The sequence below is a fragment of the Nomascus leucogenys genome, chromosome 19 (assembly GCF_006542625.1).
Source record: "Nomascus leucogenys isolate Asia chromosome 19, Asia_NLE_v1, whole genome shotgun sequence".
In the NCBI taxonomy this organism is placed as follows: Eukaryota; Metazoa; Chordata; class Mammalia; order Primates; family Hylobatidae; genus Nomascus; species Nomascus leucogenys.
This window is the reverse complement of record NC_044399.1, coordinates 66672509-66690589: the sequence shown is the minus strand read 5'-3', so window position 1 is coordinate 66690589 and position 18081 is coordinate 66672509. Positions and strand designations below refer to the sequence as shown.

The window sequence follows — 18081 nt, the reverse complement described above, 5'->3', positions numbered from 1 at the left end:
TCGCCCGCCCGGTTCGCCGTGTTAACTGCTGTCCGGAGCTTTCGTGACGCGGAGCTTCAACTGCTGCGATCCGGAAGAAGCAAAAAGGAGTCCCCCCGCCCCGCACCCTGAGCGCCCGGGCGTGCAAACGTGGGCGGCAGAGAGCGGCTGCCCTCCCTTCCCCTCTCCCCCCTCCCCTCGCGGCGCTCCTGTGTGTGCGGGTGTGTGAGTGCGTGTGTCTCCCTCGCTCCCTCTCGCACACGTTCCGGCACTAGTGCAGGCGGCGAGCCGGCGGCTCTCCGCTCGCTCTCTCCAGCAGCTGCGCTCCCGCCTCGCCCCGGCGCCGCCGCCGCCGCCGCCGCCGCCTTTGCAGTCGCAGCCGGGCATGGTGAGTGAGTGAAGTCCAACCGCCGCGCGCTCTCCCGGCTCGCCGCCGAACCCCAGCCTCAGCCGGCTCCGTCCCAGGGAGCCAGCCTGCGGCGGGAGCGCGCTACGGGGCCGGGCAGCTGGGGGACCCGGGCGGCCGAGCTGCGCCTGGGGGGGCGGCCCGTGCGCCCTCGGTTCCAGACGCGCAGGGCCGCGGGACCCCGTCTTGGGAGCGGGCTCTCCGCCCCTTCCGGCCCCAAGCCTCTCTCCTCGAGGGCTGCGCTCACCCTCCCCGCCCGCCTGCCCGCGGTTCCCCTCCTGCTCCCGGAGCGCCAGTCGCCCCACCCCGTGACCGGCTCCCCATCTTGTCCCGCAGGACCCGCCCGGACGGGACCACGCCGCCGCCGCCGCCGCCGCCGCCGCCGCCGCCGCCCGGAGCCGTGCTTCGGGTCCTGCCTGAGCCGAGCAGCGCGCGGGGCCGCCGTCACCGCCGGCGGGGGATGGGGCTGCCCGGGAGGCGCGCCGAGCCCGCAGGGGGAGCGCGGAGCCGGCGCGCAGCCTGAGAGCCCGAGCAGCCCGCGCCGGGCCGGTCCGTGCGCACCGCGCGCCGCCGCCGCCACTGCCGCCCGCGCCTCGATGGCGCCATCGCCCCGGCGCCGCTGACCGCTCCGCGCCTCCAGCCCGGCCCGCGCGGCGGGTCTTCCGAGCCCGGCCCGCCGGGGGAGCGGCCCGCCGCGGAAGCCTCCCTGCGCCCTCCCGCCCGGCCCCGCCATGGCGCTGCGGCGCCTCCTGCTGCTGCTGCTGCTCTCTCTGGAGTCCCTGGACCTGCTGCCCAGCGCCCACGGAGCCCGCGGCCGCGCCGCCAACCGGACCCTGAGTGCAGGCGGCCCCGCCGTCGGGGGCCGGAGGGCCGGGGGCGCCCTGGCACGGGGCGGCCGCGAGCTGAACGGCACCGCCCGGGCGCCCGGAGTCCCAGAGGCGGGAAGCCGGCGGGGGCAGCCCGCGGCGGCTGTGGCGGCGGCGGCGGCGGCCAGCGCGGCCGTCACCTACGAGACGTGCTGGGGCTACTACGACGTGAGCGGCCAGTACGACAAGGAGTTCGAGTGTAACAACAGCGAGAGCGGCTACCTGTACTGCTGCGGCACCTGCTACTACCGCTTCTGCTGCAAGAAGCGCCACGAGAAGCTGGACCAGCGCCAGTGCACCAACTACCAGAGCCCAGTGTGGGTACAGACGCCCAGCACCAAGGTGGTGTCGCCGGGGCCCGAGAACAAGTACGACCCGGAGAAGGACAAGACCAACTTCACCGTCTACATCACCTGCGGGGTGATCGCCTTCGTCATCGTGGCCGGCGTCTTCGCCAAGGTCTCCTACGACAAGGCCCACCGCCCTCCACGGGAGATGAACATCCACAGGTGAGAGCGCCTTGCGGCCTCACCCTCTCAGCTTGCTTCCCCTGTCCTCTTCACTCTCGGCCTCACCACACCTCCCCTGGCCCTCTTAAGTCATTTCCACCATCGCCTCTTTTGCATGCAATAAATCAGGGTCTTCTTGTGCCCCCTCCTCCATTTCTTCAGAAACCGGGAATGCATGCTTTGGTGGTAGGGGGATTTACAAGGCAGAGTAAGAATTGGTTGAGCGCGTGAAGTTCCAAGTGCAAGAATGTTACAAATTCTGTAATCCTGGATGAGGATCCAGGGTTCTGCTTTCGTGGCATGTGGGCACTGTGGTGTAGGTTCTTAATGGCATTTAGTTTTTTGAGTCAAATCACAGTGTCATCTTCAATATAGGAAACTGACCAGTGTTGGAACCTTACTGAAAGCGGTACCAAGTAGCTTAGTGTCAACTGAGATGTTCTGGTACATTAGGAATTGGGGTTTTGTAGAAAGGATGCCTCCTGCCGGAAGTAGGGATACAGATTTCTCCATTCCATGTTGACCAAGCACAGATGGTGTCTCCTCATTGCATCCTGCGGAGTGGGATGTTTATCTTTCCTGCTGAGACTGGAGGACTTGTTCTTTGAAACCCTGTAGGCAGAACTCTGAGTTAACAGTACTCGCCTGTGTTAAACCTGGTGGGGTATCTTTCACTGCTTACGTTCGAGAGACAGTGGGGGCTGCCTCCTACCAAAACTTACGCCAAGAGCTCAAACTATGGCAGTCTCTGGTTGCACGCTGAATGCCGCCCCGACGCACCATCTTGCCCCCCAGTGAGCCCTTGGGGAAGTCAAAGCCAAGGGGATGACAGAAACCCAGCCTCCCCTTAGAACTCTAGGAATGACACACCCAGAGGATGCAGAGTTAGCTCGGCCTCCTGTCCGCTCATGTTGTGGATGGCTGGACATGGTGCAAGAGTCCTCTCAGGGAACAAACCCTGCCCCAGGAGATGCCTCCATTTCTGGTGCATGGTGTGGGCACTGCCCTAGTCACCATGACCACCCCCCAGACCACTGCTTGTCAGTCAGCCCTGCAGGCCCCCACACTGACCCATTCACCTTGAGCTCTTCTCTGCGTCCTGCTTGTTATCCTTACCACCTGAAAACCTCCTTCCTCGCTGCTGTGCACATTAATCACCCCTGCCTTGCTGATGAGAGAGAAAGGCAGATAGAAATTTCTAGGCATGTTAAAAGAGCTGATTTTTTTTTCTGCTTGATACTGTGGGTGTTGAGAGAAATGATACTCCCTGGAAGGTTTTATTGAGTCAGATCCACAAAGGGTGGGTACCTCAAACTCGGGTGCTGGAATTGGAGTGATTCCAAAAGGAGACCCATTTATAAGGCTCTGTCACCCTGAGGTGCCTCCACCCTGTCTTCCACCCGCACCTCATGTCTCAGATAGTGCAGTAAGTATCCTCTTGTGTGAGAAGCAGTCTGTGGTCAGTCTTGGCTCTCAAATGCAGAAGACAAGTGGGACGGTGAGCAAAATAAAAGCAAGACACAGTTTCTTTTGCATCTTGTCCGGCAAAGAATTTTCTGTCTCGGCTCAGTGTGGAAAGAAAAGAAGGAATTGCCCGTGGGCAGGTGCTGTCCTGAAGCAGATGTGCTGGTCCTTATCATCCTTACACCTCTGCCTCAAGACTTGGAGGCTTGTCTCCTTTTCCCCTTCCCCTGTGGCCTTGGCCTCTCATTAAACCTTCTGCTCTGACCACGGCCGCTTGCTGGTTGATTCCTACACATCTTTAAGTTACTTTCTTTCTGAGCCATTGTTCTCTGTACTCAGGGAAAACTGCCTGCTGCCCTGACCCTTCCACCTCATACAGAGTTTATTCGTCATCACCTGGGATGATACAGAGGGCGGTGTCCTCAAATGCCGGCATTAGGCATCTTTGGATGCTGGCGTTGGCACATGACCCTGGAGAGGTCACTGTCCCTCTTGGTGTTTTCTCCCCTCCCCACCACCCTTACGCCCCTTACGCCAAACTAGGGTGAAGGTGATTACATCATTGGGGCAGCTTCTCTCTGGGGTTGGGGAAGCGGAGTAACTACGGGAAGGGAGATGAATTTCAGGCCTCAGAACATTATGCAAATATGGGCTGTTTCCCCCTCAAGTTCACCTCCTGATTTTATTCAGTTCACAGCCTCTCTTCCAGCAGCTGCAGTCTTGCCTGATCAGTGCTTTGGAAACCATCATATCCACGCCTGTTGGGTAGGGGACAATGCCTGTCTGTGTGTGGTGGGGTGGCAGGGGGACAGAGCATGGGCGATCCATCTACGACACTCCATGAATGACCTTGGGCAGGTCAGGGAAACTTATTTTTCAGTTCTGGGTAACTGAAGCACAATGTCCCAACTCAACCTCTTGCTTCCGGGGCATATCAGGGTGTGTGCAAGTTGATCTCAGACTCCTGGGGGTGAGTGTGACTACACCACTCCTCTCACTTTGCTCACACCTCAGAGGCCACTGTTTGCCATTCTGGGGAATATTTTTGTGCAGACTGTCTTGTTGGGCAATCAGGGTAGGGAAAAGGAGGGAGTGATAGAGAAAGAGAAATATTCACACCATAATGAGTTTTCCTTAGGGAAAGTGGGGAGGAGAAAGACCTCTCTTGAGAGGTCAGGAGAGGAAGCGGATGTGCATGCAGTTACATATTCCTTGAAATAGTTCAGCAAAGATGTTTCCTTTCTGAACAGGAAAGCCAAGCTGCTTTCAGTGTGTGCTTCTCCCTGAAGATGATAGGTGGGCAGGCAGGGGCTGAGTCTGAGGGAGTTTCAGTGAGAACAGCCTCATTGGAGAGGGACATTTATGGGAGTGTGAGCAGGGGTGAAAGGAAGGGATGGGCCATCTGCATCTGCCTTAGTGCTCCCAGGCTGGACAGCCCTCCGCCTGCGCATGCACACACATTCCTTAGGGTAGGACTTCCTTTCATCTCTACTCCTTCAGGGAGGAACATATTTCATCATTTCCAGAAGTGATTAGACCTTGCTATCGTGTTTCTGAGTGAGAAATCAGTGTCTGTGGGGGAAACTGTCAGCTCTCTTGTGATTCTAGTAGATGAGTACCAAGTCCGACTCAGCTAGCTGGACTCCCGTGGAGGAGGAAGAGATGGGCACAGGATTGAAAGGCAGAGCTGGGCGCTGGATGTGGCCAGAGAGCCCCAGGGCAGTCGTGCCTGCCTTTTCCATCCGGAAGCCCAGTTCCCACCAGGATCTCCACATCACTTTTCCCTTCTTCCAGACTGCCCGGGCTAAGGCTCAAGCTGCAGCCATCCACAGATTTTCCTATTTCCTCACTGACTTCCGCACAGCTCCCCTGAGGGGCTCTTTGTTCTGGGAGGGCCGCCAAGGGCATGGGCTGCGCCCAGGAAACCGCCTGGGAGCCTGGGTCCTTTTTGACATTCATTTTTGTGCTAGCTGTCTCACATCCAAACCTGTTCCGTTCTCCTCACCCTGAGTTGATTCATTAGTGTCTTGGAGATGAGAATCATTCTGAGGGAGGAACTGTGTGGCTTTTTTTAATGGCTAATTAACAGATGGGTCAGGAAGCTATTAGGATGCTGGAGACGCAGTTGGTGAAATCAGAGCTGCCCTGGGTCCTCCCACTGCCTGCACAGGAGCAGAGGGGATCAAAGAATGTGGGCGGGGTGGGGGGGATATCTAGGGGCGTGGGAAGAAAAATCCAGGCGGATATCAACAGGAAAAAGTATTAGGAGGTGACCCCTTCATCTTGGGTTGGTTCCCTTGCTTATTTCTAGAGGAAGTCAAGGGAATACTCTGTTCTACTCTTTCTCCCTCCAGAAATTAATTAGAAACTCAAAGAGCTCTGTTATTTCCTCACAGGCCACATAACTGCAGTGGCAGGGCCCCTTCGCTGGCTGATTTAGTGAGTTCTCTTCCTAGGCTCCTGGACAACAAATTGTCAAGTCACTGCATTTTTTGAAGCACCATGAGCTCACTATAATGAATTGATCTAAATAGAGTCAACTTATTTTTCTACTTCAAATATAGAAGGAAAGAAACAAAAAAGCATCTTGCCTTGGACTGAAAGTTTTAGCCTTGCCTTTATTTCTTTTTTCTTTGAGTTAAAAACCAAACCAAACCAAACAAAACAAAAAAACAAAAAAATGCTTCGCTGGGTGCGGTGGCTCATGCCTGTAATCCCAGCACTTTGGGAGGCCAGAGTGGGTGGATCATGAGGTCAGGAGATCGAGACCATCCTGGCTAACATGGTGAAATCCCGTCTCTACTAAAAATACAAAAAATTAGCCAGGCATGGTGGTGGGCGCCTGTAGTCCCAGCTACTTGGGAGGCTGAGGCAGGAGAATCGCTTGAACCTGGGAGGCGGTGGTTGTAGTGAGCCAAGACCGCACTACTGCACTCCAACCTGGGGGACAGAGTGAGACTCAGTCTCAAAAAAATAAATAAATAAATAAATAAATGCTTGTAGGGAAAGAGGAAAATTGTGGAAGAATTGGAGAAGTCTTATGGAGGAAGGGCTAGGGGAAGGATGCTGGGAAGGCAGAAAGAAGCAAAAATAGCAAAAGGAGGAAAGCAATCCGGTGAGAGGTTCCTTATTCCCACTGAAGGGACAAAGTGACGTTGCCCGGCCTTCGTGTGCCACAGGCTTGGTTTGTCCTGACTCTTGCAGACACACGCAGACATTCACTTAACAAATGAGCCCTCCTCATCTTCCCTGGGCAAGATGTGTTTTATACTACACCATATAAGCTTACAAGACACAGGTTGCCTTTGATATATGAGTTCAGCAGGGTTCCTTCTTGCTTGCTTTAGCAGGGCAACCATGCAAATACTTTTCAAATTCCCTACACTGTGCAATTCTCCTTGGTCACATTGCTCACTGTCTTCATGTCCCTTCCTACCCCTCCCCAAGCTCAGAAGGCCTTCACTCCCATCCCTTTCTCCCCTCTTACCCTACCCAGGGTGGGGAGCACATTCATTTCTGGGAATCGACTGCTAAGATACCAAGTTTACCCACTGTTCTAGGCTGCCAAGACACAGCTAGAGAAAAAAGCCTAATTCATTGTTTTCAGCTGGTTTTAATGAGAGCTCAGATTGACCGTGCAGTGGATTCAAATCAGTTGTGCAGGAAACAGTGGTTAAGACAGCTGAGAAAGTGATCTGATTGAAAGAGGTTAATTCACTAGCTCCAGACGGACAGTCCTACGGATCCGGAATAAAAGGGAACCACAACAAAAGAAGCTTCATGCTTCCAGTTCCATCGCCTGATTTTCCAGGGGCTGGCAGATTGTATTTAGGTCTTCCCTTTCTAGCTCAATTTCTATAGTCTGTGAGAATTCTTACCACATGCTGGAATTGCCACCCTGCTCCTGGCTATAGGAGGTCACCACTCTCCTTCCCTGCTACCTTCTCCTCATTCAAACTCCTGTACCATCCATTTTTGAAATTACGGTGAATTTTGTCTTACAATTTTGCTCATAGCCCTTGATGATATATCACCTGTGGAACCACAAAATGATGGTTTCAATTTACAGGCTTATAAGATGTCTCATACTGGTGGTGGTGGGAGGGGTTGTGCTTCGGTGGAATATATGAGATCTAGACTAAGTTCATTTTTTAGTTTCTGTTGTGATTTTTCCCCTCTTTTCTTTACCTTGGGAAACTCCACCCCATTATTTCTTCCTGAGTTACGTTTATGACCTCACCTCTCTAGTGTCTTTCTTTCTTTTTTTCTTTTTTTTTTTTTGAGATGGAGTCTTTCTTGGTGGCCCGAGCTGGAGTGCAGTGGCGCGATCTCTGCTCAGTGCAACCTCCGCCTCCCAGGTTCAAGCTATTCTTCTGCCTCAGCCTCCCAAGTAGCTGGGACTACAGGCGCCCACCACCACGCCTGGCTAATTTTTTGTATTTTTAGTAGAGACAGCATTTCACCATGTTAGCCAGAATGGTCTCGATCTCCTGACCTCATGACCTGCCCACCTCTGCCTCCCAAAGTGCTGGGATTACAGGTGTGAGCCACGGCGCCCGGCCTCTAGTGTCTTTCTTTGCAGATATTGTAAAGGGATAAGAGGCCTGGGTGCAAGGGTTACCAGTGAATCCTCAGAGAGTCTCAGTCCCTTGAACTGAACCCTTGAGCAAGCTTAATTTTAAAACAATTCAGGATACATTGCTAACTCTATTTTTTTAAATCTCTCAAAGTAAAACCAGAATCTTCTGAAAAAGCAGGGTAGTACGTTCTATTCTTTTGTCATCTATTATAGAATTATAACATTTTCATTGCAGGCAATTCATTTAATCTAGTTCCCCAATTTTACAAGTGAGGCAACTGAAATTCAGACAGGCTAGATCACAGTGTCAAGGAGCCCAGCTAGTGGTTGGGTAAGCTTGGAGTTTAAGCCAGGGCGCCTGTGTTCTAGTGCTTAGACTCATCTCATTCAATGAAAATATATTCTGCTGCTTTACTCTTTGCACGTTCCTTAGTTAGTCATCACCAAATAACTTTGGGATCCTTAGAGATGTGAGTTACAGCCTTCTCCTTGCTCTTTTCTGTACCCCTCCTGGTTCACTGTTTCCACTGAATGTCTCCACTAAAATGATTTCCGTCGATCTTCCCCGGTCCTTTTGCAGTTTTTTCACATTCCTTTCTAAAGGGCAGTAACCTAATCTAAGCATAATCCTTTTATAAGGTCTGAGTAATGCGGACCATTGAAGAAGGAAAATAACAGCACAAGCCAAAGAGTTGTGGACTGGGGCAAAAAGTCACCGAATGAAACTGGGCAGAAACCTGTCATTAAAAATTCAGGGCCGGGCTCAGTGGCTCACGCCTGTAATCCCAGCACTTTGGGAGGCCGAGGCGGGCGGATCATGAGGTCAGGAGATCGAGACTATCCTGGCTAACACGGTGAAACCCTGTCTCTACTAAAAATACAAAAAATTAGCTGGGCGTGGTGGTGGGTGCCCGTAGTCCCAGCTACTAGGGAGGCTGAGGCAGGAGAACGGCATGAAACTGGGAGGCGGAGCTTGCAGTGAGCTGAGGTCACGCCACTGCACTCCACCCTGGGGCACAGAGAGATACTCCATCTCAAAAAAAAAAAAAAAATTCGGGCTGTGAATGCTTTCTCTCTCTCTCCCAGAGATGAGTGGAAATGCTGAGACCTACCTGATCAATGCAGTTCAGCTCTGTGAGAGGCCAGAGACCTCCCGCCATCCAGTGGCCATGTGTGTGTGTGTGTGTGCGTGTGTGTGTGTGTGTGCGCACGTGTGTGTACGTGTGTATGAGTGTGTGTGATTTCGGGGTTATCTTCTGGGTTGGCCCCCTGCATAGAATATAGCTCCGCAAGCCACGGAAGCTCATTCATAGGCGCCAGTTTTGCCCTTTCTCAGCTCTGGGCCCAGATACTGCAGGCTAATGAAGCTGGAAATCTGGGCTTAATCATTATGTGAAAATAACCTCTGTGGCATGAAGTTTGGGGGCTTTCCCTGTAATATGCTTGATACTTCCTTTGAAAGAACCTGGGTGTACATACCCTAATGTGTCACCCTTCCAAGCAGTCACCTTGGGAGGCCACATGCTGATTTTTCTGCAGAAAATGTTTCCACGGTCCCTCTCTTGAAAGTACATTGAGAGCCGATGGCATGTCATTTTGACTTTATATAAGGGTAACATATTTTAATTTTCCTAGGGTTGATTTGATTCTTGTAAGCAATGGTAAGTCGTGGGGCTGAGTCTGATGAATGAAATAGGTGATCAGAAATCAAGAGTGCCTCCAGTAATGAGACTTGCTCTCCTAGGAGCCGTGTCAGCTGTCTCTGAAGGCAGGAGCCCAGAAGAGGCATTTCAGAGAGGAGTGAATGGCAGCTCTGCACAGGAGTGCCTGGCAATCCACGATGATCGTTTTGAAGAGGCCACTCCTCATGAGGAACGATAATTATTGGCCTTAAGAAAATCAGTTTTATGCTTTATCCATGTGTCAGGCAGGTGGTGGGGGTCTTAAGAGAGAGGGAGAAAAAGGAGTTGAATCTGCAGCAAGCATTTCACATAAAACTGCTCAGAAAGGGTGAAAAAGTGCATGTCCCACATTTCTGCATGAGATAGTAGACAGTTAGCTTAATTTAGTTTCCTAGTTTGATACTGAGGGTAAAAGGACCCGGTTTTACGGGATGCATGCAGTGAGGCGCGGGGTCAGAGCCAGAGTGTTCACTGTGCCTGCCCTTCTTTCTACCCCAGGGCTATCGCCTCTGTACTTCTGCATTCAGACGGGGTCACCAGCTGGGCCAGACTGCCTTAGATGACGTAGAAATATTTGCAAGCCCAGGAAGATAAGGCTGCCAGTGAGCACTGCTGATTTATTCCTAATGTGCATTTATCACCACTCGCTCCACCCCCAAACGTCCATTCAGTGGATGAATTGATCACCGAAATGGAGCGAGGGTGGGGCAGGCTGAGTGTAAAGGCAGGTGACAAGGGTTACCAGACTCAGCGTTTGCAGGCAGGGAAGCCGTGGCTGTGCTACCTGGGTAGGATGTCATTCCTTCATCTCAGTCAGGATTTAGGGGTTGGTAAAGGGCTGGGCATTTGTACTGCCGCCATGCATAGGCCGGGGCAGAGCCTCTGGTCCTGATGACCCTCTAAAGGCCATTCTTGGGCATTCTGGAGGAGTCAGTCTGGCTGTGAGCCTGGGGAGTCCCTCCTAACTCTGCTCACGTGTCAGGACAGTGGGAGCTCTGTGTCCCAGGAGCTTATACAACCCCATCACTCATGCAAGCCCACAAGCCAGAGTTGGAGAGAACTGGAGTTCTCGGTGAGATGAAGACTCAAGGAAGTGGAGAGGATGGTAGAGAGATACTCATAAGAGTGCCAGGTCTCGAGGGCTCACTCTGTACCAGCATCCAGCTCGCACCTAACCTGCAAACTCACTGCATCCTCCCATCATCCTGTCTGAGTGTAGGGGCCCATGTTGTAGATGAGGAAACCAATTCAGAGAGGCTTAGTAACTTGCCCAAGGTCACACAGCTAGTACATTGCTGGTGCCCTTCTTTCTCTGAAGTCCAGTAGAGCAGCTGGGTCTCACCTTCCTGAATGTAATGGAGTCAGTGATACTCAAACTACTTAAGAAAGCAAAGACCTACCTTCCCATGCCCTGGGACTGGTTATCATAGTGAAAGACTGGGAAGATAAATGACCTACCTGTGAGGGCTCTGTGGAACCAGAACGGCGGCCCCCACTTAGATTGCATGCAGGCAGCAAGATCCTCAGGGCAGTGAAAGAGCTCGCTTTCAGGAATATATGATACTGGCTGCGGATAGCAAAGGCAATGCAAGGAAAATATAAAACAAAACAAAACACCCTGATTTTAATTGAGAAATAAAAACTTGACAATATTGAAAGAACCCCTGGGCAATTCTGCATGAGTCAGTGGAGAGCAGTGACGGGAGCTTGGGTAAGGGGCACTGAAGAAAAGAGGCAATTTGGGAGACAGTGTGGACCTAGGGATATTTCTAGTTTTAATTACTGAGATGTAGAGCTCACAAACAGCTCCATTTATCACAGCTCTCCCACCCTGCCCCATTTCTAACATCTAGCATTGTGCATACAACACACAGCATTTAGCCAACTTGCTTCTGCTGTTCCCTGTTCTAGTTTTATTCCCTCCCTATTTCTACTCTTGTGGCTGCGCTTCCTAATGACTCACACCTTCCCTGTGATTCTCTGTTTCTGGTTCTCTCAAGTCCCCTGTCCTGAAGGGCACATGGAAAGGAAGGAATCCTGGGACACACTAATAGCCTGTGTTTTACTCTCCAGCTCCCAACCTGCCACACGCCTCAAGGTCCGGTTGTCGCAGGGCGGTGAGCAGCAGCTGAACTCACATTCCCTGGTGTGCAGCTCTTGCCAGGGGCACCTGAGCAGGAAACTCACCTCTGTTTGAGGGTGTGTGAAAATGTATCTCACTAGTCTTCCGCAGGAACCCAGCGTTCCCGCTCCCTGTTTTCATCCTCCTTGTCCCCGCTTGACTCATGCCTACTCCTTGTTAGAAGAGCAACAGAACACTTGGATCCTCCTTGCCTAAAGCCCCTGTCCCTCTCTCCAGACCCATGGACGCAGGAGCCCCAGTGAGACTCTGGGTGGCTAGAACCTTGGCCCCGTTCCCCTGTGTTTGGGAGAAGAGTCGCTGCTTTCTGCAGTCTTCGCAAACACTGTCATTATTCCTTGCTTTTTTGGCATTTGGTCTCGTGTACTGTTCCCATTAGTTTCGGCATTAAAGTCTCATTACTCAGGACATCTGTCCTCTGGACATATTCGTTGTTCCCTTAGCCAAATGTCCTCTTCTGGGAAGCGTGTTTTCCACCCAAACAGCCACTTCTCTCTTCCTTCGTCCTTGCTGTTTCAGTGGGAGGAATTTGAATTTTGAAAGGCTTGGTGGAGGGAGGGGGTGGCTGTTAATTTGAAGTGGCATCTGAGAGTCCCTTCCAGAGCCCATCCGTCCCCTCCTTTCTGAGGTCCTGAGAATATGGATCTTTGCTAGGAGTCAGGCAGGTTGGTGGCCAAACACCATAGTAGCAAAGAAGGGAATCGCCAGGGGAGTTTTTCTCCCTCAGTCCTAGGATCAGGCTCCGATACAATCACTAGGGAATTCTGACCTCAGTCACTGCTGTTGGACGGCTTTGACTGAAGGTGAGACTCCTCTTAACCCATCTCCCTGCAGCGACAGGGCATGTGGCCGGCTCAAAAGCTGAGGCTGCTCCAGAACTTGGGGAAGAATGTGGATTCCAACTTCCCTGTTGGACTCATAGTTAGCTGTTTCTGACTTTTTGCTGCATCTTGAGAAATTTGCCTGAAGTTTCCCAGGAATGGTGTCCCATAGTCTTGGGAGACTATTTATGCAATGGGAAATATCAATGCATTTCAATGCTCAGATAATCAACAGCCAGCTTCTTACCCACCCTCAAGCATTCGCAAAGAAGAATATCGGGCTTTTGAGCCAAGGATCTCGTACATCTCTCCCTTGCTTTTAAGTCACATCATTAAAATGTTTCTTCGTGTTACTTTCGGTGTTCTGTCCACTGCTGCGTCTTCTCCATCTGTCCTTGTTTTGATTCCTGTTCACTTCTGTCAAGCCGTGTTCCTTCTCCCCTCTCCCTTCGACTTGCCTTCTTGAACTTGTCCTGCCATAACTTCATTAAGCCGCATCGATTTAGATGTCACTAATTCAAAATTTATCCAAATTGGACCTGGGCAAAGTTTTTTTTTTCTTTTCTTCTCTGTCTGATAAAAATCTGTGATGAACAGATTAATAGCTCAAACAAGACTGCAGAGAATTCGCAGGGGACATATATCATGGAGAAGGTTAGATTGTTTACAGGCAGGCTCTTAGTAGACAATTGGCATGTTAATTACAAATCATTCTTATCTATTCAGTGAAGTAGCTCTTCGAAGATCAATTTTATTTTATTTTTTTAGTTGAGTTTGAAATCCTGCATTGGCCTGGGAAGCAGTAAAAATGCATTCCCTTTAAAGTGTTTTGGAATTTTCATGTCTGTGTCATTGATAGGGATTAGCCTGCCCTTATTTCTGCTGAATTGGTGATGCTTGACTGGAAGCTGCTTCACATCTCGTTTTCAATTCCCTCTGGGGGTTCCTGCTAATTTTCCCTCTTCTTGTTTCTTTTCTTTTTCTATTTCCCTGAGTTCTTAGAGTCCAACCCTCTCTCTTTCGGCTTTGAGAATTTATGCTATAAACTTTGCCACATCCGTGTGCTCGCTTTTCTGCTTCTTGCCACAGTCATGACCAGCTGGGCCTGAGAGGTTATGGATCTGGAGGCAGACTTTGGAAAACTTGTCCGGACTTCAGGCCCTGCCTTGGCTCTCTCTGTGGTTCTCTCTCAGTGGCCTAAGGACTCTTGCTCGTGAATCACTCTTCCAACACCACTGTTTGGATTGAGGAGACAGCATCACACCTACTGCAGGAAGTGGTAGGAGGCCCTTAGCCAGCAGCCCTGCTCCGTATAGACAAGAACTTTGACTTCCTTCTTTTAGTCTGCTTATGTGGCTCTCAAGGGACATCTAGCAAAGCCTTCTTTCACCTTTGGAGGTTGTCATCCATCTTTCCCTGCCTTAGAGCATTTCCTGGGAGCTGAGCTACAAGACAGAATAATCCCAACTCTGTCACTTTCTGTCTTGATGACCTTGGGTGAGTCCCTTGGCCCCTCTGCTGTGGGATGTGAGCTACAATGTTGTGGAGGTGTGTTCTTCTTTGGCCCATTCTGCCCTCAGCACACCTGAAAGATACATGCTGACACAGTCCACGTCTGTACTTACAGGTTCAACAGCTCTGGGATGTGGGAGGAGGTGTATTTTCCTTGCATACGCCACTCAGATAAGAATGTTGTCTGCAAGTGGCCTCGTGAGGATGCTGCTTTTAGCATCTTCAACTCATAGGATCTCTTGGTGGAAGAGGACTTATGAGGCATTTTAGTGACTCTCCCTTTTGGCACCACCTTCCCCTCTTCTCATGCACAGCAAGTGGCCACCCATGCATCTAGGGCTGGGCTGCCCCTACCTCTAGGAGCCAGTTGGTCTATGATTAGGATGCAATTCTAGTTGATTCTCATGGGGAGCCAAAATTACTTCTTTGGCCTGAGATCCACTTCCTGGAGTAACTCAGAAGGAGTGTATCCTTTCTTTTGCAGGATGGCAAAACATCTGTTTGAAGATGGCATTCAAGGCCCACATTCAGTCTTCCCTTCTCCCGAATAAATAGGCACTGTTAGTTAAGAGTCTGTCCTCATGGGACATGGATTCAACTTTACACTGGGGCAGAGGCTGTCCACCCAGAAATGAGGTTATAATTCTATGGTAAAACCCCAAAGGAGATTTCTAAGAGCAACATGTGGATCTCAGTAATTCAGATGCAACTTAAAGATCTGGTTTCTTCTGGGAAGTTCCTTGGTCTGCAGCACTACACAGCAGCTTTGCTTTGTGGCAGGGATCCATCTCCCACACCACTATGTCAACAGGACAGGAGTGTTTGCCTGTTTTGTTTACACCTGTATTCTAGTGCCTAGAGTAGTGCCTGGCACAGAGTAGATGCTTAAGAAATATAAATAAATGACTGGCTGAATACATGAGTTAAAGTCAGTAGGAATTAAAGTGATCTTTTTTGTGTACCCTGCCCTTCTCGTGTTTGCATTAGTGTGAAGATCCTTGAGTAGGGAAATGATAATATTGTTTCTAATTATTTTAAAGAAGGAAGAGAAAAATAGGGAGAGGGAGGGAGGAGGGAGGAAAGAAGGAAAGAAAAGGAGGAAAGAAAAAGAGAGGGAAGGAGAAAGAATAAATAACTAAATCTTTTACAGAAAGGGTTGCCCTGGCCAGTTTGATCTGTTTGCCTTTCTGTGCCCCATTTGACTCCTGATTTCTTTTGCTCACGCTGTGAATACCTTCATTTGCAGTGGGGCTTCATCTGGATACTTCTTTGCAGGCTAGTGGAAGCAAATCCATGGTGACCTGGCGGAAAGGAACAGACTCTCTTTGCATTTGGCTCTCAAAGTCCATGTTCAGGGTTCAGCAGAAACGGGTGTGTGGTCATATGGATTTCCATCCTTAGGCCTGAGTGGGAAATATGGGGCGTGGGTGGTCCCTTCCAGGATGACCTACGGCCACAGCTAGGCCGTGTGGCTTCCCTGCCACAAGAGTGTTGCCAGTTTGGTATAACTGCACCAGTCCTCTAAGACTCCTCTTTTCTGCCTGTGGTTTTGTTGTGGTCCTATAGGCTGAGCCGATGTAGATATTAGGAGGTTGTAGACATTTGGATTTATTTATTAGTCAAATATTTATGTAGTGCCTACAAGGCGCCAGGCTCCTTGTAAGCCTCGTAAGCGCTTTACAACTATTACATCATAAAATCTTTATGATAACCCTAAGAGGCAGACATTATTTTTGCCTCATTATTTTGGCCTTATTTTTTCAACAAGGACACAGAGCCACAGGACACTTAAGTAGCTTGCTAACAACCACCAAGTGGCCAGCATTCCAACTTAGGTTTTCTGGCTTGAGAATCCCAGTGTGTGGCCATTAGGCTGTGCTGCCTACGTGTTGCCTCACCTCTAGGTTTAGGTCTGAACCCATTGCAAATAAAGAAAACAACACCGGCCGGGCATGGTGGCTCACGCCTGTAGTCTCAGCACTGTGGGACGCCAAGGTGGGTGGATCACCTGAGGTCTGGAGTTCGAGACCAGCCTGGCCAACATAGTGAAACCCCATCTCTACTAAAAATACAAAAAGTAGCTAGACATGGTGACAGGGGCCTTTAATCCCAGCTACTCGGGAAGCTGAGGCAGGAGAATCACTTGAACCAAGGAGGCGGAGGTTGCAGTCAGCTGAGATCACACCGCTGCACTCCAGTCTGGGTAACAGAGCGAGACTCTATCTCAAAAAAACAAAACAAAACAGCAACGTCAACAATCACAAGAATCGTAATGGCAGCAGCAGCAGCCCATTTGCACCTTGTACACAGGTACAGTTATGAACTCATCTGTCCCCTGGTTGACCATGTGGCCCTGCTACCAAATCTTCGTAGCATTTTTTGGTTTCCCAGCTTCCAATAATAATAGGTGCACCTGACACATCCACGTTTTCCACGAATTCTCAAACAATCCAAGTATTTCTGAAAAGTCTGGGTTTGATACTGACGCTACCGCATTTCTCAGGCCTGGGGGAATTTTCATATGATTAATGTAAGGAATGGAGTATGTGAAGATGATGCTGTTAGGATTGAATTGGGCCCCCAGGGGCTGCACATCTACTCTCTACCTGGCTCCCAGCTGGCCTAGCGACAGCGCCAGGACAGGCACCCATTGGGATGGAGCAACTCGCTCGGCTTGCCTGAAAAACAAAATACAGGCCGGCCGTGCCTTCCCTCACTGAGTCCTGCGATGTGTATTGGCCATGATGAATTTCAATTGTGCTGGGGACAACTCAGACCTGCAGAACAGCTCAATGCAGATGCACAGACATTGTTAACACAACAAATGAGATCTCCACAGCCATTCTGAGCCTCTCTGTATGAGGAGAGCAGTCTTGTGCACACACAAAGCCAGCAGCTGTGTTTTTCAAGTGGACTCTGAGAGAACTGGTAATAGGGAAAACTAAATTAAGCCGTTCTCCTTGGTCCGTGTTTATTAAAAATACGTTCATTTCAATTGTCCTGGCTACATATTTTAGACAATGGAAGCCCTCCGACTGTCCAGTAGGTAAGTGTGAGATGAGGTTAAAGGGGACACCAACAGTTCCTAAGAGGTCATTATCAAGTAAAAGCTCAGGGGCGGATGTGGCTGCTTACGCCTGTAATTCCAGCACTTTGGGAGGCTGAGGGAGGCAGATTGCCTGAGCTTAGGAGTCCGAGACCAGCCTGAGCAACATGGCGGAACTCTGTCTCTACAAAAAATTTAAAAATTAGCTGGATGTGATGGTGCTTGCCTGTAGTATCAGCTACTGGGGAGGCTGAGGTGGGAGGATCACTTGAGCCCAGGAAGCCGAGGCTGCAGTGAGCCATGATCTAACCACTGCACTCCAGCCTGGGTGACCGTGTGAGATCCTGTCTCAAAAAAAAAAAAAAAAAAAGGAAAAGAAAGAAAAAGAAAGAAAGGAAAGAAGGTAGGAAGGGAAGAAAGAGGAAAAGTTCAGTTATCTGGGACTCAAATAACCTGTATCCTTTATTTAACTGGAATAAAGTATCTACATTCTACCTTCAAGAGAAATACAAAAGAATTAGCTATCAGCGACTTACCTAAAGGAAACAAAAAGTGAAGCAATTTCCACCATCTGTCTTGTAGTTTTTAAATGAACAGTTCCATTTCCTAGACTATCTACATGTTACTTAGGTTTTCATCTGTGAAGAGAACTAAAGATTAGACTGATGGCCCTCTCGTGAAGAACCTTGAATTCTTTAAAAAAATTAATTATATTCAGTATACTTTACTTAATTAGGCAGGAATGCTTTTAGAAAGTTCTTCAAAAACAAGAGTGTTCTCATTAGTCCTTAGGAATAAGAACATTAACCAGAATAGCTTATTCACGGAATAGTTCAACTATTTGGCCTTTTATCATACTTATCCGACAGCACCAATTTCTTCCTGCCACCCCGAAAAGAGAAAGGGCACAATTAGAGCTCTAAACTCTCCAGTTTGCCTTGCATTTGGCACAGAATAACTTACTGAATAATAGCTGAGCTTGTTTTCTCCTTTCCACAGCATTTAGACAGCTCAGAAATCCAGAGACGTGGCAGAGGCCGAAGGTTTATTTCCATTGCACCACTTCAGTGAGCAGCA

At 50.1% G+C, this 18081-nt stretch overlaps 1 protein-coding gene across 4 annotated transcripts in view; it reads left to right on the top strand.

Moving 5' to 3' along the window:
* The first annotated feature begins 1068 nt into the window (after positions 1-1068).
* The window catches only part of SHISA6 (shisa family member 6), a 325784-nt gene continuing 308771 nt past the window's right edge, over positions 1069-18081 (top strand). For all 4 annotated transcript variants that reach the window (XM_003274696.2, XM_030799427.1, XM_003274695.2 and 1 more), the window contains exon 1: positions 1069-1760. In XM_003274696.2, the coding sequence (XP_003274744.2) occupies positions 1117-1760 (644 nt within the window). In that variant the 5' untranslated portion in view covers positions 1069-1116. The remainder of the gene's footprint in view (positions 1761-18081) is intronic.